A 23732-nucleotide genomic window follows, 5' to 3' on the forward strand; every position below is an offset into this window, starting at 1 on the left:
GGTATAGTAAAGCTAGAGACCAGTGACATTGTGTGTGTGAAGGGGGGTAAAATTATAGTCTTTTTGCAGTATGTTACACATAAATGTGTTGCTGAAACAAACATTTCAAAGCAGGTCAAACAAGAAGTCTTTGGTTTGTTTTTTCATCTTTGGATACTATAAATATCAATATAGTACAGGTTTAAGGGCAAAACGTTGCTTCAAGGTCTTTTTAAGTTTCTCTTTGTTTCTCTTAAGTTTTAAAGCTTTTCCACCGAGGTTGAGTCAGTCCATGAGTTGGTCATATCAGTCCATCTTCAGGCTTTGGTGCAGGCGTTAGGGCCAGAGTTGGCTGAGTGACCGGAGCCGTCGTCCACCCACTTATCTAGGCTCCGGCGGCGTGCGTTCATAAAGAAGTTGCTGACTGTGGCCAGCTCCAGGCCCAGCTGTTGGGCAATGGTGAGCTGCAGCTCTTTGGATGGACGCTTGTTCTCCTTGAAGATGGCGTGGAGCGTCCGCCGCTGCACATCTGTGAACACCAGCCGGGGCTTCTTGGTCACGTTCCCTCGCTCGCTTCTGCCGTGGTCCTGTTCCTTGCGCTTACACGCTGTGGAGAATCCAGGACAGAGACAAAGAAAGAGAGAGGGTTTGTGTGTGAGAGAGACAGCAGAATATGGTTGTGTAAAAACAAGAATTATGACAGCAAAACTGGTATCAGGATCTTCTCAAAGTCCTGCATTAATCCACTGCATGAACTGACCCATGAATGATCCATGAGTGATTCTTGTCCATATCACATGAGCCTGGAAGTCTACCTGTTTTCATTCTATTCTGTGGTTATTATAAGTCAATACTGATATCTGACCATTAAGACCAAAGTTAACTCACAACTGCAGGTGCAGAACAAATACATTTTTCAAGTTCTTTTCCTAGAGGCTTACCTAAAGACAACTGAGTGTTTTTTCACTCTTAAAACAAAAATACTTTCGCTTCTATTGCTATTTTGAGATTTGCATCAAGTGACACTTTCCTAGCCCTGATGGTAATTCCACAATCCTCCAAATGTCAGCAGTAAAAGTCTGTCTGACCGATACCAGTAATGTTTTCATGTTTGTCAAGAACCAATATGGAAACAGACATTGATCATTTTTCTTGCAGGTTTACCCTCAGGAAAGACAATGTTTTTAGGTTCTGTCTTCCTTCTTTCCTTTTTAGACTAAATTAAGTTACTATTGGCTGACACTGATGATATGCCTATAACGTATCTCTGCATCCCAAAAAAGGCAAATCTAACCTCCCCTCAGTTGATCCCGTTGTTATTTGATTCCCTCGTTCTCCCTACACAGCCATCCAAGCTGAGGCTCATCAGTGAGCAGAGACCAGGAGGGGGCAGGCGCGCGCTGCTGGAGCAAGGCCCAGTGCGGACTCTCAGGGGGAAATAATGAACGGCATATCCTAACCACAAAGCAATACTTAAACCAGCACTGGTTAATTTTACAAGATACTACGGGTGAATAAAAACTTTTCATGACAGAAAACCTCAACTCATGTACAAAGGAAACTAGTTAAATAAACCAATCAAATCCACACAGAACTTAGAACACAATTTGGAGAAAAATGACCTAGAGCCAATAAAAATGACTTTATCTATATCACATATATCACAGAGGGGATTTTTATGAAGTCAGTGCCTTTAAAGTGGCTTACTTCTTCACGTTACTATAGTATTCCTGGTCCATTTCTGGTCTTTAATTTTAATGTAATATCTGTGTCATTGCCTTTCAAATGTAGCTTGATTACTGAGAAATTACAATAAACATAATTAGGCTATTAAATCAAATTATTTTTGTCGACCCCACTCCAGAACCTCATTTTCGCACACACTCTCTCGGCCTGCTAAAGTAGTAGCTACAGTGCAGCCGCCTATCCGCACAACCATAAACCTGAGTGTGATTGTGAGTATGAGCAGCCCGGTGTCTCCAGTGCTGGTAAATATTAACAGAGAGCCGGAGCTCCTCATGTAAGGGCTGCTATAAATCAGTATAGGAGTGAAGGCCACTCAGACAGCAGGAGCCACCACAGAGCGGCCGTGCCCCGGCACACGAGGCCCGGGCAAAGAGGCAGCTTTTCCCAGGACCAGGGGGGGCATAACAACGGCCTCGTTATCAGGTTAATCACACACACACACACACACACACACACACACACACACACACACACACACACACACACACACACACACACACACACACACACACACTGCTGCTGCTCCCAGCTAATCATTACAAACACACAGATAACTCCACACACTCAAAAACACTGCACACACTGGGCCTACTGACGACGATAGTCCTGCGTTTCATAACCTCACAAAGGGCACGAGAGAACAACAAACAGACCTCTGTGCCCGATGTATTGTGAGCAGATGAGTGTTATACATATTCACTCCCTTCAGTTTCTGAAAAACCAAGAAAGAAACGAACACTGAAAATAGTTGCAATTACACCTGATTAACTGAATGAATTTATTCTGTCTTGTTTCAAATAGGTCCAATACCTGGCTATTTCCAAACCTATTCTATTCTATTCTATTCTATTCTATTCTATTCTATTCTATTCTATTCTATTCTATTTGATTCTATTCTATTCCATTCAAACAAATTCGGATAGGTAATTGAATACGTGGGAAAATGAGAAGAGGCCCAAGATTAATTTCAGATGCCTGAGATCAATAAGTGTATCACATCTACTTCAGCACACGATCACATCTAGTTCACATAGGAACGAACGGATCAATAAAATGGCGCTCAGCCTATTCTCTTCAAATTAATTTAGTGTTTAAATGTAATTTTTTACTTGTCTCCCAACTTATTTTTGGACTATTTAAGAAAACCTATTATTTTATATTTACATTTTTTTGCAAAAGAGAGACTTTGTAATTTTTTATTTAGGCCTATAAGTTTTTTCTCTTGTAAAAGATGGAAGTAAAACGAAACAGTGCAACATGTTCAAGAAAATGTGCTAAGGAAAAAGCAGGCCTCCCTTCTTTCTTAAAAAAAAATCATCATCAGCACTAATTAATAGGCAAATGGTCTGATTTTTGTTTTAATTATATGCTCATCACACTAATGATCAAATGATGACCAAATACAAACCCAGGTTTTAAAAGTTAAATTAGTTTTTTTTTTTTTTTTACCATTTGCAAAAGTCAGAGATACAATCTCACCTTCAGCCAACACACACCCACACACACTCACAACAGCAGCAGCAGCAGCAGATGGGAAAACTGAAAAATAATCAATTGCGATTATACTCACTCACGAGCATGCACGCACAGACACACAAACGCAATTGCACGCACTTTCCAAGATGCAGCCGCAGCCTCACTTTTCAAAAAAGCCAAAAAGAAAAAAGAAAACTCCAATTTGTAGGTCATTGATTAGGCCTACAAACGTTAAAAACATCCACTGTGGGTGTGTGTGAACGTGCACGTGCGATTTGGGCCTTATTGCGCGCCCTAATTGACTCATGCGTACCTAAGGGACAAATTAATAGAGGATTATCAGTTAATTTGAAGTCAGGGTTAGTTTACGACCAAAAACATAAACACATGCTCTCCATTCTATTCTATTCTATTCTATTTTATTCTATTCTATTCTACTGAGAACTGGCCTGTATTTTTTTTAATTTTTTTTTTATCAAAGTCAGAGGCCGTTTTACCAACTAAATAACGCCTGACTCCAGCTTCATTTAACATTTAAATTAAGTTTAGACCAGACTCTCCAGAGCACGTGCACACACACACACACGTCTTACTCTCTGTGTGTTTACACCAAGGGCAACAGCAGAGAGGCTGATCAGCTGCATCTTCACCAAAATAAACACATTCCTAACGATTTCTGGGCGAAGGATCAGCTTACGCACACACAGTCCAGCGGTCGATACTTTGAGGTAAAATGACATGAGCACTTGTTTCACACAAGCCCCAAAATCAGTGTAGAAACAGAATAGGGATGCGTATTGATATCAGGCCACTCTTTTGATCAGCATGGTGAAGCACTTTTCAACTTCACATATTGTTTAACAATAACAATGTTGAATATGACCTCCCCACCAGACTTAAATCTATCATTTGGAGTCTCTATCCAAAGAAACCAGGGTTCATCAAACCCTGAGGGATGGCCTGGTTCCTCGCTGCATCTAATATCATTTGACTCCCAGCTTCTTGTAAAAAGATTTAAGACGAATGGAGACATTTCCTTGTATGTTGTTTTGATAAAGAACTATCAGGCTAGAGGGGACATCTGCCCTGAATGCTACCCAGATGTGATTTCACATGGTTTACACTTGAATTGCTGTACAAAGGTTTGTGATAAAAACTGCAAGCTCAGGTTTGATTCCCAGCCCACTTGAACCCATTGCTCAGTGTAAGGCAGCATTCAGGGCCAGTGATCCTCTTTTAGCGCCTCTTTTTGAGCGTCTGTTTTTCTCAGCCACACATTCAGAAGATGAAAGCAAAAAAGGGGCTTTACCGAGGCTTCGCTCACCTGCGAGCCTGAGCGCACTCATGCGTTGGAACTCAGGCTCCTGCAGCCACTTCCACATGCGGCGGAAGGTCTCTCTTCCGGACTTGAGCTTGGACCAGGGTTTGGGGTTTCTCAGCAGGTCGGACAGGGTCCCCTGGGACCTGCACAGGACCCGCTGGGCAAAGATGGCCTGAGGGATGCTGTAGCGCTTTAGCTCCGTGGTGATCCTCTGCGCCACCTCTTTGGTATTCACCTCCTCCATCTGTCCACCAGAAACACCACCCCCTCCACCGCCGCCCCCTTGCTGCCCGGGCCCAGAGGCCTGCTCCCGGCCGTTCCCCAGACCCTGGCCGTGCCCCTGCGCGCCAAGGTGGGCGTGCGGGTGGTGGTGGAGGCCGTTGATTTGTACCATGCCCGCTGAGGAGCTCATGTGCTGCTCCGTGTGTCTGCCCAGCATGGCCGGGTGGTGAGCCTCAAACCCGCTGGGGGTGAGCATCTTCTCACCAGGCATGGCGGCACCGGGATGAGCGTAGGGAGGGATGCCGGCCTGGGACGTGTGTATGCTGGCCAGACCGGAACCAGACAACGGGGACAGGCTCTGGCCCATGCAGGGATCCTTGTGATGATATGCGGGATACAGACTGTTCATAGGCGCCAGACTCCGGTCCTCTCGCATCAATGTGAAGCTGCCGCTGACGTTTCCGGGGATCCTCTGGTGGGGATGCGGGTGAGGATGATGGGGATGGTGGTGGTGGTGATGATGAGGAGGAGGAAACTTGTCAGACACGGTGGAGATGGGGGGTAAGGGCTGCAGAGGGGTTAGGGTGGTGTAAGTGCTGCTCGCACTCATGCCAGGGGGGGCTTCACACATGCTGATGGCGGGATGTAGGTGTCCGGGGTGGCTGGGGTGATAGTCTCCGCTGTCCAGCAGGGTCGCCATGCCCATAGCGCGGTGGCTGAGACCCCTGGGGCTCGGACGGGAATGCGGACTGTGGCCACTCAGCAGCTCTCCGTGACCGGCCACAGACTCATGGCTCACTCCGTGCAGGTCGCCAATATTCTCCATCGACAGCTGTGCGTTCATGATCCGGGCAGCGCTGTGGACCAACCATCTATCTGACCTACCGGAGTTAGCTGATGTCCAGAAGTCCTCACGTCCAGTAAAGTTCAATTTTCTTTTGTTGTTTTTCTTCTTCTTGCAGCAGCCTCCTTTGCTATTGCCTCTTCTCTGTCCTTATATTCACCTATTTGATTATTCTCCTACCTCTGATGCTGTTTTGCAGAATGGAAACGTCTTATCCGAATCCCCGTTTTTTTCTGATATTTTTTATTTATTTTTTTTTATTTTTCTGATTCTCTTTATAATTCAAGCCCCCCCACCGCCAACCAGCTGTCCTTGCGCTCCGGTCGGGTGCCGCGCCATCTCTCTAGTTGTGTGTCTCCAGCCCTCTTCCACCGCAGCACAGATCACTGTCCACACATGCGCACTGCGGTCACCCATCTCCTCCCATACTCTCTCTCTCTCTTTCTCTCTCTCTCTCGAACACACACGCGCGCACACACCGCCCCCTTGTTCTGACGTCAGCTACCTTATTAAGGAAGGGAGGTATCAAACCACCTGCTAAAAGCTGTTCTCCCCGATAACCCATATTCAGCAGCCTGTAGCCTTCAGTGAGATGTTAAAAACGTCTGTAAACACATGAATCTCTAATAAAAATCCTACCACAGTCGACCCATGGAAATGAACTGCACACAGCGGCCAAAGTTTTACAGTTAGGCTAATTGTTATTTAGAAAATGTTAAATCCATTAGGGCTATAATGAGCCTTCAGCTTCAAGTCCTCCTTAAATGATTAAGTGCAAATGAAGTAAACTTCCGGGTTCATTTGGAGTTGATTTTTAACTTGTGAAGTCTGGGATTCAAAACCTCCAAACCTCCAATGAAAACACACCCGATTCTTCACAAAAACGCAGAATAAAGGAGACTTCAGGAGTTGCATCAAAGAGCGCTGATTTAATTTGTTCATAGGTATATCTTATGTATTCATATACATCACATAGATCCAATTGTTTCATTATTAGGCTACTTCAGCTGTAGCACCCCCACCCCCACGCCCCTGCCAAATATGTGGCGGTTTAACCAAACGAAGAAGACTGTCGTACCTTCTCTTTTGATAGAAAAAGATGAGCAGATGTGTCTATTGTTCAACCATTAGGCTTAACGAACCAAGCCCAGCAGTGTGTGTGTGTGTGTGTGTGTGTGTGTGTGTGTGTGCTTGTGTTGTCCTATTTGGAGATGGACACATGCACATTTAGCCCACTAATCCTGAAGTTTTGGAATCATTTAGGTTAAGTATACAAATGTGAACACACACTTTGGTATCAAAAAAAGAAAGAAAAAGAAAATGCAGACACGTGATTTATTTAAAATGCAATTTTATTTTTGTTGACAAAAATGTCCAAATAACACAAAATTCACATCAAATACATTCATAGCATCTCTATAAAAAAAAACCCAAGGCCATGCAGGAAATGGCATGCTGACACATAACATGACTGGTTCCCCCGTGTTGCTGCAGTGCATTATGCTGCGTGAGTCTCAACCCCCCCCCCCCCCCCCCCCCCCCCTCCCCCCCCCCCCCCCCCCCCCCCCCCCCCCCCCCCCCGCTCCCCCCCCCCCCCCCCCCCCCCCCCTGCGCCCCCCCCCCCCCCCCCCCCCCCCCCCCCCCCCCCCCCCCCCCCCCCCCCCCCCGGCGCCCCCCCCCCCCCCCCCACCCCCCCCCCCCCCCCCCCCCCCCCCCCCCGCCCCCCCCCCCCCCCCCCCCCCCCCCCCCCCCCCCCCCCCCCCAAAACCTGCAGTTTCATACAAGCCGAACTCCTACTTACATGTCAGGGGCCGTTTAGCCTAATAGAGCGGTAGCGCAGGGCGTCCTCAGCCGGCAGAGGTGACAGCTTGCAGCGGTCAGTGTCCTGCTGGACCCCCTGCTGAATGAGGGACATGTCAAAGGTGACGCTTCAAGACTCCCAAAGCCAACATCTGCGGGGGGACAGATTAACCTTTCAGACTTTTCCCTGTCCTGGACCTGCTATGGGGGCCCCGCATCTGTCAAGGCACCCCACAATAGACCCAACGCTCGGCTGAACGAGTTAAAGAAAAGAAAAGAAGAAAAAAAAAAAAAAAAAAAGAGAGAGAGAGAGAGAGAGAGAGAGAGAGAGAGAGAGAGAGAGAGAGAGAGAAGTTAAACTGTCTCTAATGTGAAGTCAATGTCAACAGCGTGTGTGTGACGTGTGTCGAGACAAAAGGACACTAATTCCTCGAAGTGTGGCTGTCCAACCGTGTAGTGCTGTGGACATAATAGACTATAGAGGCAACAGGGCTGACAACAGGGAAACAAAAACACTGTGAATATAATTAATTTTGAAACAAGATTATCAAGCACTGGGATACCCTTTAATTTCATCATTTTTTTGATCTTATAATCAAACTATAAAGTGCATTAAGTTTGACCTTATTTTTTAAAATCAAATCTTTTATTTTTGCAGCGTAGGCCAGTTTATGCTTTTATTTTGTTGCACACTCGCACAGAGACACAAAGACAAACGGGATGTAGAAAGACAGAGGAATATGAAAAGCCAAGGTTTGGCCTTACATGGCAGCAAACCTCATCTACACATTCTCATACGGATCGATAGGCTCCTGCCATGTCTGCACGACCTGAGCTGCGTGTTTATGTGTGCTGGCTTTCTGTGGCCATTGTGCGGAGACAGACCTGGCCCTACGAGCCGGTGACATTTGCTTTGCAGAGAATATAAGGGACACGGTTTTCTGAGCACTTCTGAAAGGGGATACATTTCAAGCGGAATTCAATTCAATTAGTACAAAAGAAACAGAGGGACTAACCAACAAGTAGCTCCTAGCAGATCCATACACGTGCGGACATAGATATGCAGAGTTTGGAGAAATAGTCCACATTCTTTCCTTTTCATACCCCAGCCCTATAAAAAAAAAAGGTAGTTCTACGTGCCAGAGCAAAGTGGGGCCAGGCGATGGGCACCTGAGGGCTCTGTGTCAATTACTTACAGGTTTCACACTTATTATTTATCAGGGGCATCGTTCCCGTGAAGCCCACCGCAGCACATCCGAGCAGAAACAATATAATGCCTCTCAGAGAGGACCGTGGATCAATATTTCTGCAGCTCTGCAAAGTGACACAGCGTTGCAAGCGTTATAGATGTTGAAAATGACAATTACATCTTGTTTAAGAATAAGCCTGTGCTAAATGGCATCTGGTGAAACTAAACTTTTATAAATGAGGCTGCTTGAGTTTGGCCTATATGGTCGTTTATGGCGGGTATGATATAAGGGCGCATACATGGGGAAATTGAATTAGCCTTTTGAAAATAAATCATATTGCTCTTGTTTTATCCTTTTGCACCAGTAAACTAATTTACTGGTTCACCTTTTAACTCCAGAGTCCCATAAATATCGTTGCCCCGCAAATATATGGTATGATTTATCCTCAAATCCTCCACAAAGTAAAAGATTATTGGAAAGAAACACAGATATGTTAAACGTTACAATATTTGAGATGATGAAATGATTCCTTTCTGCGCTCTTTAAGAATAAAAAAAGAAGTGCATTGCAGTGTTAGTGAATGGTCTTTACAGCATATTTGATGTAGGCTATAGGCCTTGAAAACACACCACTCCACACCGCGCCAATCAATACTGAATACAATTATAATTCCTGAAAGAAATCAGGCTCAGGCCTTTGATTCCTTAGAATAAACTAACCTAAAAATATACGATTTTCAAATAGACTACTTATATGTACATATATATCTTACAAATTCTTTTTTATTTAAATAAGGTGGTTATTTCATTTAACAACATAGTTATTTCTTTAAGGAAAACACACAAATTTACTTATACAAATTAAAATAGTATCAAAGTTGTACATGAGGCGTTGTTCTAATGTGTCTTACTTTATTTTAAGCAAATAAAAAATAGAAATAAAATAACATAAATTCAAAATTATTATTTCGACCTCACTGACAGCCAGTTAGCAGATGACAAGCCAAGATTGCATTAGGAGCTAAAGAGAGATCATCTCCTTTTTAAGCTTCTAATCCCGTATTAGAGCATTTGAGAAGAATCGGTCTCAGTAAAGTTTTCTCAGTAAAATCATCAATGAATAACCAAACAGGAACGAATAAACCTCAGGGTTACATTTATAAAAACGATTTGAATTTTATTCCCCTTGATCAAGGAATTTTACTTTTAATTTTTTTTCCATAATTAATAAAAATGCCATCATGGCCGAGCAGCAGATGCCGGACCTGCTGCCTTGCTCAGGGGTAAATCAACTGCCTCTTCCCTTGTGTTATTCCGCGTCACTTGCTCTGATTCGCGCACTCATGTGAAATTAATAAGGCATCACTTTACATTAAGGTGTCCATATGCCGCCCAATTACTCCCTGTAACTTTGGTGAGACTCCAATTATGACAACAAAACCGTGTCAACGATAGCCAAACCATCCCCACAGTGCTGCTCCAAATGTGCACTTCAAACCCAGATGACTTCTTACTCAAACAGACTGCGGCTCAATGAGCATTAATAAACAGTTAAGAGAAATTAAATTAAAAAAACGAATAAAAACAAAAAACAAAAACAAAACAAACGTCCTCCACATTTCTGGTGAGATTTCTAAAAATCTAGTTTCATACTTAATACTTTTTGGTGCCATAATTTCTCAGCTATTTATACATTTTGTACAATCATTTTATGTTGAGCCACTGTTTTAACTTGCAAGTGAAAAATATTTGACACGTTGGGAATGTACATAGACAATTGTGCTGGCTACAGTCTCTTCTGGTCATCGACGAAACTACGATTAGCACAGTATATCCTCGGAAATGCACAATATTTATTTTCATCTGAACTAAAATGCAAATCATTGCCTTCCCTTTATAAATATTTCCTAATTTACACAGGCCTATCCTCGCCAAGTTTGGGCCTAATAATAGGTTAATAATAATAATAAAGGTTTTTTTTTTTTTTTTTTTTAGCACCGTATCAAACTAGATGAACAGTTTCCCACCTGATAACAGCGCCAGGGTGGGGCTGCTTTCCAACAGGAGACCTGAAAACATGTTTTCCGGAATAATCATCGTTGTCTTTGCACGTAAATGAACAATACGCTCATAAGAGAAACTGAACTGTCTCACATAGATTCATTTAAATTGAGTTTATTATTTATAATAATAAAAAAAAAAAACAGCTCAATCTGAGTCCTGAGTTGTGTGTGCGCGCACGTGCACGGCTGCAGTTGTTCACGTGCGTTATTTATTTATCAATTAGCCTATTGTCAGGGATGTTTGTGTCTTAGTTTAAAGGTAAGTGTCAGGAGTCTGTATTAAGCCCGCGTGATGAACTACCACAGTGTGACTCTACAGGAGCTGCATTAGGCAGAAAATCAGTCAGTAATTCGTTCTAATGTTGCCAAGTGCAGCTTTGACACTGTATTATTATTATTAAGATTTAATGACTCTTAATGAATCTGTCATTAAGAAAACTATCCTCCAGGCAGCGTTGTTTGGCCATAAACTGATATCACAGGTTGCAACGTGCCGCAGCTGCTGTAAGTTTGTGTGCACATGTATCAGGGTGCAGAGAAACAGTCAGATGCTGTGCGTCAGACTTGGACTGCACTGTCCACGTCTCCTCTCAACAGGGTGCCAGGGTGCAAAATGTCTGCATTTAAACTCCTCTTCTTCTGCGCCACACATAAACACACGCGCGCGCACACACACACATGCACACGAACATCATCGCACACACACTCACACTGTAGTCCTAGACTTTACCGCAGGATCCTATTCTGTCATGCATCTTTAACAGCCTTCCAACTCGCTCCCATACAGCAGAGCACGAAACGACGGAGCCCGAACATCAATTTACATAAACTCTTTAACTCCAAAATATATGACTCGCAAGAAAAGCAGAGGATGCACTCGCATCCTTGCGTCTCCTCCGTGTGTTTTTCCCCCCGTCCCACCCTCTCCCTCGACCTCCTCCTCCGGCTCCTCCGGCTTCCAGCTTTTCTCCAGAGCTGCGAGAGTCCCAAATCCTGACCAGGTAAACATCCTCAGCCACCGCATGCGTCTCCGTTTCCATTCGCAAATTATCCGTCCGGCAAATAAGCCTCTCTTTTCCTGCTCCGGCGCCGTTGCCTCTCTCCGTGCTTTTCTCGATGCAGACGCATTTGAATAGCTGGCCGGTGTTGTTATGGATCCGTGCGCACTGAAAGAGAATCAGTATGCAAATTGTTTCAGTATCAATCGAAAGGTTCGATCCGCCTGAGCGTCAGCCCCTTTGGCACGAGAGGCTCCTTTACTGCATAAATGTTTATAATGATCTCATGTATTAACACACATACACACACGCAAACACACACACACACACGCACACACACACACACACACGTGGATGAGAGAAAACTGGAATCTTATTAAGATGTAACTAAAATACTCTTTTGTGGAATAAATAAAATGTAAATTTAGGGATGCAGGGGATATAGATGGTGCCTCCATGACTAAGACTCAGAGCCATTACTTTGCTCAAAAACCTTTCTATTAGTGAAATAAACCCACAACACAGTCACAGAAGTATCCCTAAACTATTTGCTAATATTAATATTTAATCTTTAATTGATTCAATTTTTCCTGTCATCAGGACTGGCTGGATAGTCCATGCAAGTATAATTACACCATAGCATTTTGTTCAGAAGACTGAAATCAGATTGTTTATTTTAACATTACACCACAAATTCTGTTTTGCAGACAAAACAAGTGTCATCACTTGTCTTGTATATTGAAATGATTAATTGAAGGCTTAATAATGGCGTGAGATAAGAACTCTTATATGACTTATATGACTTACAGTCATATGATTTGAATAAAGTAGCTTATAACAGGCCATCACATTCTCAAGCGTGGTTCTGTCTGTTTGTCATATTCTGATATATTATAATCTCACAGAATCTAGTCTTTAGGGGAGAGTAACAGTGCTGTGGCATACACACTCCAGAAAAGAAACACCTATCTGAGGACAGATTGAGAGAGTAAATGAAAAAGGGTAGTGGTAAAATACGTGAGGAGTTGAAAAATATGAGAGCAGTAGAACAGGGGAGGAGTGTAAGAGGAGGAAAAGAAGAAGTAATGTTGAAACACACAGAAAGTGGAGCGCATAGGTGGCGACAGGAGTGGATCTGTTATTTTTAAGCAATCAAGAGAAGGACAGGGAAGATGAAGGAAAAGAGAGGAAGGGTAACAAGAGGTGAGAGGAAAGGCTGTGGCAAGGGCAAGGAGAAGGAGAGTGTGGTCAGGAGGAGATAAAGCATAGAGTCCGTTATCCATCTGTCCCAGGGTTAGAGTTTGACCAGCTGAGGGGGTCAGGGGTGAGGGGTCGGCGACCCCTTGGCCTGAGGGCTCCGTGGTCAGTGTGCTGGCAGATACCATGGGGACAGGATTATAAGGTAAATAAAAAAGGTGGATGCTTTCTGTCCTTGCTTTGCACAGATAGACCATCCAGTTTAGAGGAAGATAGACAGATTTTATTCTTTCACAAAATTAATCAGGATTAATTCTATTTAGTGTCAAATTAAGCTGAAATGGGTGTAGGTGTGTTTTGTTCCCTCCTTTTCTACCCCAACAAGATGGACTGCTGCATCACAAAGATTTTGATGTTTTAATAAAAAATATAAAATGGAATTTGTTTATATGTTTATATGCACTGGATGTAAAGTATTATATGAACTAGGACATATTTGTCATTACTTAACATGGCCAATTTTATTGACAAACAAACAAATAATATATTTTCTAGGTCTAAGTAGTACCTGTTCAGTAATATACAGTGTAGATATTAGAAAAAAATAATGTACATAATAATAATATACATAAGTTTTATTTTAGTAATTTCACATGTAGTTTATTACCTATATATACTGTATACCTACAGTAAGCCCATATACAGATGTATCTACTAACCCCCTCCGGTAGCCACCACTAACCAACCTTGACAAGTTCAACTCGGTGAAATGGGTCTTAATCTGTATTTTATACCTGTGTTTAAATGTTACATGACTGAAATGAGAGAAAGTAAAGAAAGCTAATTCTAAACTAAATAAAGGAAGTTCCTCTGATTTCACAGCAGTATAAATGCAGTGTGCAGTGAACCATGAAATTGCAAAGCTCAGAAGTGGATATCTCTGTTTAAACTTTAATAATGCTTCGAACAGTAGTGTCCCTCTTGATCAGTTAAGATCCTCTCAGCCATTTACACAATAGGAAGTGTCATACTGAATAACCAGGTTCCACCTGTTAAAAGTGATGTGTGCGCAGTACACAGTGTGTGCAGATTTAACAAGGCGCTCAGTGGTTAGGTCAAGGATTTCTGTCCTTTACTTGTGCCTGAAAATCTATATCTCAGAAAGGGGAAGGATTATATATTTTATGTCAACAAGAGACTGTCCTCTTCTTTTGTGTGTGTACGTATGTGTGCGGTTTTGAGCGGCTTACCATTGTGCACAATAGGTCTCACCTGGAATGTGTGTAAAACTCTGACTGTTGGTGTGTATTTCTTTGTTAGTACGAAGGAAAGAGACTCCAGTGATGGGGCTTTGTGCTATAAGATGTGTGTTGTGAGTGTTTCTCAACCTTAATTTTTTCCCACCAACTGTGGCTGTACTCTTATATTCAGCTTCATGGATTCACAACTTTTAACTTCCCTTCATGAAGTCGACACGGGCATTATATTGTCTGAAAGAGAATACAGTCTGAGAGAAACGCACATTTTCAATATAATCAATGATCATTCTGAAATTCTACAAAACTTAATCAGGGAAGCAGTGTGAATGTCCTGATTTCAACACCAGCCGATCAGAGAGAGACGAGATAACTGATGGGGTTATGTGTCACCAATATACTGTGTTTTTAAAAAATGACGGCAAATAGTGGAGGTGGTGACAGCAAGCAAGTTCTTGCTAAAACAGAAGGATGACAGTGGGATATTTTTTTGTTTGTACATAAGAGTACAACAAATAATAAAATTTCATTTGATAAAAACCTTAAAATTCATTTTTTTATCATGACATTGAAGGGCAACATGTCACTGACACCGGCAGTATCTCTTATTGTATTAGTTTCTATTCCTCCGACTGTCCAATCTGTCATCTAGCATTGCCTCTTTGTCTCTTTGCCTGAGGGCAAAGTTTGTCCAGGATTGGTCATGTACTATAATGTGCCTCTTTCTCATCACCTTGACTATAACAAGCGTTTTATGAGGAAGTATTGTATCTTGCAGGTTAAATGATTTAGGGAGATCATGAAACTACATTTTAGAGAAATGGTGTTCATTGATCCCTGCCAGTACTCTACTTGCAGGCAAGTGGTTAGTGTTTGGGGTGATGAGAACATGCACTTCAATATTAGTCACTGGAGTTGTTGACAAAATGTAAAAATAGATGATCTGTGCAAAGTATATGTATCTATTAATCATGATTAATTATGCATGACATGATGAGTACAGTATATATAGGTGTGTTTCTGTGTGTATGTGTGTTTGTGGGGTGTGTGGGAGGAGGGCAGGTGGAAGGATTAGTAGGGAAAGTGGCTGGGGTAAGGACAATGATAGCTGCATCTAAAAGAGGATTACATGGGTTCCCCCTGACATCATGTACCTGCTATTATGGGATTACGGACGCCACTTCCACCTTCTCCTTTCAGCGCTGCAGTGCAGGGCCAAAGCCTTCAAAATACCTCCACACTCATACAGGCTCAAAGCCTCAACAAGAGAGGGCATGAGGGGGGTGCTTTTAGGTCAACAGGTAGAGTGCAGTACTGAAGCTGCCAGTTGGAGTTTGAGTTGAGTTTTTTTTTTATTTTTTTATCCCATTGTGTTAATCCATGATAAGACTATATCTGCTTGTGCCGTGTGGATAATAATGTTCTCCATGAAGCATGTCTGGTGGTGTTATAGACGCAGAGATAGATACGACACCCAGAAAGCACAACTTAAACCCAGTGTACATGCACAAACACACACGCACACACACACACACACACACACACACACTTAAGTGCTTTTTAAACACTACTGCATTCACAGATACTCACACACACACACACACACACACACACACACACACACACACACACAGACAGACATACAAACAAACACATTTTATGAGAGAAAAAAAAATGAATGGAGTTACGATTGCCTCTTTCTCTCTCTCACACACACGCACGCACACACCCTCTCGGTAACAGTGAACACTGATTTGGCACAGTCTCTCATGATATCTATTGTTCATTAGTCATTGTTATCCTGCTTTGATGTAGCTGTAATGGGCTTTAGATGTGTGGACCGGCTCCATAAAGACCCCTGTTTAGTAATGGCCACAGTTTAAATGCTCTTAATGTGCTGTCGAGGTGTGAGGAGGGGCCAGGAGCTGTAAATCACAGGGAGGTGAAGAAAGGAGTGATTGGAGAGGAGAGGAGAGGAGAGGAGAGGGGAGACCAACAGAGAGGGGAGGAGAGGGGGAGGAGAGGGGACAAGGGAATGGAATCTGTGTGTGTGCATCCTGATGAGGTAGAGAGCCTCCCTCCGAAACTGCAGATGTGTTTACACAGCACAGGTTCACACAGTCACCTGCAGAAGTGTACACACACAGACACACAGACACACACCTCTAGTTAAGGTGCTCCTGTGTCGTGTGCATGCGTACATTGAGTTTAGCATTGAGCTCGACGACAGGGGATTAAACTAATGTAACTCTGTGTGTGTGTGTGTGTGTGTATGTGTGTGTGATCTGTCCTTTTCCCAGTAGGGACAGAGCAAACAGACAGAGGCAGCTATCAGCCTCTCCATTGTATTCATCTGATCACTAATCTTCAATGGTTAAATCATTATCCATCCACCGCCTTAGCAAAGGGCCAGGCAAACACTACTGGGCTGTCGCCAAGCAGCACTAGTCCTTAATATGTTACCGACACACACACACACGCGCGCGCGCGCGCACACACACACACACACACACACACACAAACTCCATGAGCGTTATAATAAATTTAACGCTCACAGGAATGTGCACACAGGCAAAAACACAAATTCAAGCATGCACTTTAATAACACACATTGTATACGTGTATATATGTATGGATACACACAAACACGCACGCACGCACGCACGCACACACGCATGCACACACATACACACACGCACACACACACACACACACACACACACACACACACACACACACACACACACACACAGTTATTGCCATCTTCAGGTCTGAGGGGCCTCCATCACTCCCAGCAGGATACTCAGGCAAATCTAATTGCAGGTAAATGTACAGTGCTGCTCTCTGTGGCTCCTGTGTGGAGAAGATGGGAGGAGAGGCCCAGCGACATGGTTAGTATTGGTCGGGATGACTGATCGGCCCTGCCCTAACTACATTAGACTGTGGAGAAGTGCCTGGCCCCCCCCCCCACTCTTACACACTGCTGGTACACTCCCTCCCAGCCCCTCCGTTCCTTCAGAGATGGCAGAAGTAGTTGGTGGGGCTTTGGTTGAGGCTGCAACGCGGGGGTGCTGGGCGTGACCCGTCCCTGCCACGGATCCCTGTGTATCAACCTCCAATAGAGAAGCCCACGGTTGATTGGAGCGTATTAGCAGGCCGTTGGGCTGGAGGTAGTCCAGGCCCAGCGGAGGGCTCTGCCATCTAAGATCTGATCAGAGGTTATTAGCAGTAAAGAGCCACTGTGGATGAGGGGAGGAGAGACATCATTTACAGGGTCAGAGCTTGGCCGCACAGAGCCGGCTGGGCAGTGCACACACACACACACACACACACACACACACACACACACACACACACACACACAGATAAAACACACACAAGGCAACACGCACACACACTGGACAGTAAAGGGCGGCTCATTACTCAGTGAGAGCTCAGGTTTCCAGCGTAGACCTCTCCATTAGACCCCCAGTTAGGGAGAAATGAATGGCTGGAGCTTCTCCGCACTCATAAACCATCCAACCATCCACAGCAGGAGAAAATGAGATACAAGTAAAAGGAGGGAGGGGAACTTAGAGGTAGTGTGTGAGTGTGTGTGTGCGGGAGAGCAGAGGGGTCCTCGGGGTCTTTGAGATGGAAATGTCCAGCTGGCTGGCCGTCTGCTGCCTGACCCCTGAGCTCAAGGTCAAAAGCCAGGGCCCCCCAACCAACCGGCCACTGACCAACACACACACATACAGTATACACACACACACCGTGCGCAGACACACAATATCCACACTCGTCCAAAGGCTGCTTGTGTTTCTATGTGTGTTTTTATGTGTGTGCTTCCAGAGAGAGGGAGCGTGCACTCTGCCGTGTGTGTGTAATTGATCATTTAATCTGGCTGACATCATAATCCCCGACGCGTGTTTAACAAACTGGCTGATCAGCGGAGGAGCAGAAGGGCTGAGTAATTATCTCATCTGGATACATTAATAACGAAGCATCACTCACCGCTACCTCGGCTCCATCGGTCCTGAATCAATCACAGTGCGCAGCCGAGTGTGTTTGCATGTGTGCGAGAGCAAATGAGAGAGAAAGAGACAAAGTGTGCGCTTGTGTGTATTTAGTCTTGTGCGTTAACATGCGTGTTTCGAGCAAGCCGCATCGATGCGTTGCACCTCGAAGCAGAGTGTCGGCCATCACACAGCCCAACCTGCAGCAGGAGTGAGCTAAAATGGAGACCGGTGCATGTGTGCGTCGGCTTGTGTGCATCTGCAGTATTTCATCTGTGTATGGATTTGTAGGAAAGCCAAAACGCTCAAAAAATGAACCACAAATCAAGAATATTGGAGGGGAAACAATCAATAAATTTAATCGAGAGATGAGAATATGAGAAGGATATGCGGTGTGCATCAAGGAACAGGGATATTGTTTTGTTTCAAACTGAAGTACACATTCAAAGCCAATTGCTCAAAGGACAAAGATCCACACAAATGGCTATCAAATTAAATGGAAGCTGAAACAAAGAAGCGGACCTATGCATGTGTCCTTGTATTTGTGTGTGTGTGTGTGTGTGTGTGTGTGCGCGCATGAGGGTCTTAGGAAAATTATTGCTATTGATTTAAGGCGGAGAAACGTGGAAATGTTACCAGATGGGACATTTAGCTGTGAGTGGCTTCGGATGAGACGAGTCATCCTCGAAAGGCCAGGGCAGAGAGATGCAGCGAATGCACATCAAAACATCCAGACCGTCCCTCAGGATGAATCCACAATTCACCATCAAAATCTGAGGTACAATAATTCATGTTCATGGAGATGTTAGCATGTATACTGGATCCAAGCTTTCTGGAATTTGCTAAAACATATATCTTAGAGCACACAGTATTTGTGGTGATATAATGTATTTTCTTAATGTCAACAAATCACATGAAAACTGATCCTGCTAACAAATATTATCCGTGTAGCTAAAAACTGATGGGATATCTTATTCATCTGTTCCACAGAGTTTCATTGTTGTTAAAAATGCATCACTGAGCCACACCATTGCACTGGATGACATGCTCCTTCATGAACATAGGCTTCACAGTTTATTTTTTTGAGTTGGTCCCACATACAGGCCCTCCTGGAATAAATACAGCAATAATTGTGTATTAATCCCTGTGTGAAAATAGGCCCTACAGCTGCACTTGTGACTCCTGTCTGAGTAACACCTGCTAAAAACTACAGTGTCTAGTTTGAGGAAAAGATTCTGTGGGAACCAATGGGCTTGAGGGAGAGTGCAACAGAGGTTATGGATGTTAGAAATTAAGAGATGGACTAATGCACGCTGGTGTTTATCTTTTGAGATTGAGGCATTGGATTTCTTTATTTTTAGCATTAAATTTCACACGTGAACTGCACCGTGCTTTCAGCATGGAATCAGACGCTGAGACAGTGAGTGGCTCCTGAAACCAGCTGTCATTATGTGAACAATGTGTGCAGTGTGCTTACAGACGGCAGCATAACACAGAGATCTGGTTTTAAGACCCACTGAATTCAGTCAATAACTATAGATCACAAGACACAATTTAGGCCTTAGCAACTAATTTTTAATCAATGACATCACGTTTGTTGTATGGAATGTTTAAGCTTTTACATGAAGGGATTCATTTCCATTTAAAATCATCCTCAAGTTTAATATTACTGCATCAAATTCAGATCACAAGTTCTATTATAGTAAGAACTTTGTTTATCCATCTCCATGCTCACTATCAACTCAGTCTGCTGCTTCCTGTTTGGTGCTGGAGAAAGCATAAATGAATGTCCCTATTTGCATGAGCCAAGAATAAAATATTAACAATAATATATCAAACAGGTTTGATTTTATTGGAACGTCCAGACGGAAAGAAAAACACTGACTTAAGACAGCTTGGACAATCACCTTAAACCAAACAATCAAGATGACGGGAGCACACCACAACTCTAGCTAAACTCTCGTGATTTTATTCCAACACTGGGAATTTGTCTGTGATAGTGAAATCACCTGAAAAGTCATTTAGTGTAGGGCCGGCATAAATTCACTCTGTTCAGCTGCCTAGTGCTATCATCCCTGAGCAGACACTGAAGTAACACTACCCACAGAGGCAACCTGATGGTAGAGGCATAAGCTTCCGGTCCTGCCTCTGTGTGACCCTTTGCAGTTGTGAGTTATGTTTTTAGAGCAGATTGTCCCTTTAACTGTCCGTCCACACTGACCACTGACCGCTGTCCGTCTGTTCTGGTTCAGGTTAGGAGCCTCTCAGTAGAGCTGTTCAGATTTCACCAACAGCTCAATAGAGACAAACTCAGCATGCTGCAGCAGATGCGCGCGTGCACACACACACACACACACACACACACACACACACACACACACACACTGCACAATTGCAGTAAACTGTATATATGAAGATACACATGCCTGCACATAGACGTTAATTTCATTTAAGTGCACTGAAACACATCTGGACACATGTATGTACACACACACACACACACACACTCACACACACACACACACACACACACACACACACACACAAAGAAAGCCTGGCAGTCTGTTGTTCTTCAAGTTAATTTGACACAGAATCGATTTGATCCCTCGTCATCTCAATAATGATAAAAAAGATGCTAAATGCAATAGAATCTCTGAAATCTAATATTTTGGGGTCAAATCGTTTAATGAAGAGCAATCTGACTCTGGACTTTCACTGTTCGTACTGCATGCTATCTATTAGGATGTTGTTTTTCCGAATGCTTTGTTGGGTAACGGTAAGTTTGAAACGATACAGCAAAATTGTCTTGAGGAGCTGTGAGCAAACTGTTCTCAATATTACAATTACATTTTAGGCATGTAGCTGACTGAGCTTTTACTTGTAGTGAATTAAAGGCAGAATTCGTAATCTCAAAGGAAAACAAAAGGGTCAGAGAAAAAATCAACACCAGCTATGACTCTCAAATTGATTGACGCATCTTTGACAGCAACACAGGGACAAAACATGAGATAACTAAATCTAATTGATTCATAACTTTTTTGATGCTGTCAAAGGCTCATTTACACCATTTATGTTCCTAAAAACAGGGTTCCCACGGTCATGAAATTCCTGGAAAAATAATGAAATTAGAAAAAATTTTGCAATGCAACTTTTCCGCAACTTTGACCAAAAATCATCATCGTTTCCCACGAGTTGAGCCAATCACCACTCCCTCCGATGTACGTCACCGAACTCACTTCCTTTCTAAGCATGTTGTGAAGCTGCAGACATGTGTGATATGAGCATCTCACATTTACCAACAAAAATGACTGTTAAAGACCGTGTAAAGCAATTGCCTAATTTTTTGCATGAAAGCGGGGGGTAAATTGTTTTATACCGTGTGCAATATTGTGGTGGAACCACAAGTGTAGAGCTGCTGGAGCCACCTGAACGACGCTACTTTTTTTCTCCTGATGAAATAAAATATCTGCAGTTTACATAATCCAGTTGATATTTATAAACAATTTAAAAGGTTGAAGATATGATCATCACTGTCACGTGTGTCATGTAGAGAACTAATAAAAACAAATGAAATGGTCCAAGTCATATTGACATTTAAAGTGTATTGATTGATTTCCAAACAGCAATCACTCATCAAGCAACACTCAAGAAAACATTCCACCTTAAAAGATGCCGGTAGCTGCCGATGACTGCTGAGTTGCTCAGTGAATTAAATTGTTTATTAGTAAAGATGAAAAGACAGAAAACATCCTTTCATTCATCATTCACTCATGATGAAACTGTTTCATAGGCAGAAATCTCACTGGTACAAGTTGCCTTTGATTTTTTATTAATTATTATCATTATTATTATTATTATTATTGTTAATGAAGACAGTGACAGTTTTTGCAATTTTTATTTTCTCCCGCAGTTTCATTGCAAAAAAACCCATCTAGAAACATTGCAATATTCATCACAAGTTTTAAGAAAAGCTGCCCTGAAATCAGGTATTTTAGCCCGCAACAATCCCAAAGAAAGCCAGCGAAATCCTCGAGGAACTAGTTAATAAAATTTCCAAAACATGTCTTATGTTACGAAATGCATTCCTTGTATTGAAATTAACACTTAGAAAGGCAAACCAAAAAATCATGTCATTTAAAACTATGCAGTATTTCTTTTAAATTGATAAATGGGGCAAATACTGACATTCACTTAAGCAGATGCATAATTAGTGAAAGTAAAAGCATATGGGTGGGTGCAATAATGAGGCTCTTACTCTATGCACTAGGTTAGGTGGTATAGCAAAAAAGTGGCACAGAATTAGAATGGAATTCTGAGTCTACTAGACAAAGACATTCCATTCCAAATTCCATGCTACATTTTTGCTACACAGCAAAGGCGTCATAGGGCGAGCGCATCGAACTAAGAGCCTCATCACTGCGCCCTATGATCGTTATATGGGCCTACCTATGTTAAACTATTTAAGATTAAGTCATGGAAATGGGGTAAAACATGGAAAAGTTATGGAAAAGATTTGAAAATTCATTGGTAAAAATGTGTGGGAACCCTGTAAATACATGAGCAAAACAGGTCTATATTTTCAGGTATGACCAGATAAACACACAAAATAAAGATTTTCTATCAATAAGTGAAACTCATCTATTATTTATGAGATTACAAGCTGTTTTAGATGGAAAAAATATCACAAATTTGGGGTTTAAATGTGTATTTATTGTATAAATTACACTAATAGATCAAAAACATTATGAGCATCTGAGAGTGTACTTTCTGCAAAGTCATACTCATTACTAAATGACTGATACAGTATTATAGGCTTAATTAAATACAGCAGCCGTGTAGGCACTGTAACTGATGCCAGATTATCCTACAAAACATTTCTTATGACAAATAAGATCTGTACATCACAAAGTACTAGGTATATGCATCCATGTAACTTGTGACACAAGGTAAGAAAAAACCCTTCTGCTGACATCTATTCCTGTAGTGGCTGATGATAGCTGTGATTGTGTGTCTGAGCTGCAGCTTAGTGAAAACGGACCTTTGAGTTGTTTATTTTCACAATCATGTGCAACAATCATACCTTAACCTTATATGTGAGTGCTTTGTGGTACCTTACATGTGTGTTTGTGTGTGTGTGTCTGCGTGTGTGTATTTCTGTAAGTGTGGGTGCGTGTGTGTGGGGGGGATTACCCATGCTGTTATCAGCGGCAAGCCGCCATTCACTCCGGCTGAAATGAAAGGTTTTCCTCTGTCACAAAGCAGTTTCTTTGTTTCCATGGTGCTATTATTATGTCAAAATCCCAGAGAAAACAGAGGGGGGAGAAAAAAAAAAAATCAATGTCCCCCATCACCAACAGCAGTCTCAGCCTAGCAGGCAGCCACCATGCAAGTACACACGCCAACACATGCATACACAGACACTGGGATACAAAAGCCTCGACCAAAAATTTGCCCTTGCGACTTAAATCTGTTTATTTGATTTTTTCCACTGAAAGAAGTGGACATCAGCAGCCTGTTTCCTGGAAATTTTTTATAATAGCAGAAGAATGCTTGAAAAGGTAACGACTCTGAGAGGTTAAAATTAGGAAGTTTCCTATCTTTGTGTAACTCTCATATAACCAGTAGATTCAGAACATACTGACA

General features: G+C 42.8%; 1 protein-coding gene across 1 annotated transcript; it reads right to left on the reverse strand.

Moving 5' to 3' along the window:
- Nucleotides 1-296: 296 nt before the first annotated feature.
- Nucleotides 297-5588, reverse strand: onecut1 (one cut homeobox 1). The gene is made up of 2 exons (XM_022745432.1): nt 4526-5588; nt 297-586 (listed from the first exon to the last, which is right to left on the reverse strand). The coding sequence occupies exons 1-2, from the start codon at nt 5586-5588 to the stop codon at nt 297-299; spliced, it is 1353 nt and encodes a 450-aa protein (XP_022601153.1).
- Between the last annotated feature and the right edge of the window lie 18144 nt (nt 5589-23732).

Source organism: Seriola dumerili, unplaced genomic scaffold, assembly GCF_002260705.1.
Source record: "Seriola dumerili isolate Sdu_G_001 unplaced genomic scaffold, Sdu_1.0 BDQW01000003.1, whole genome shotgun sequence".
NCBI lineage: Eukaryota > Metazoa > Chordata > Actinopteri > Carangiformes > Carangidae > Seriola > Seriola dumerili.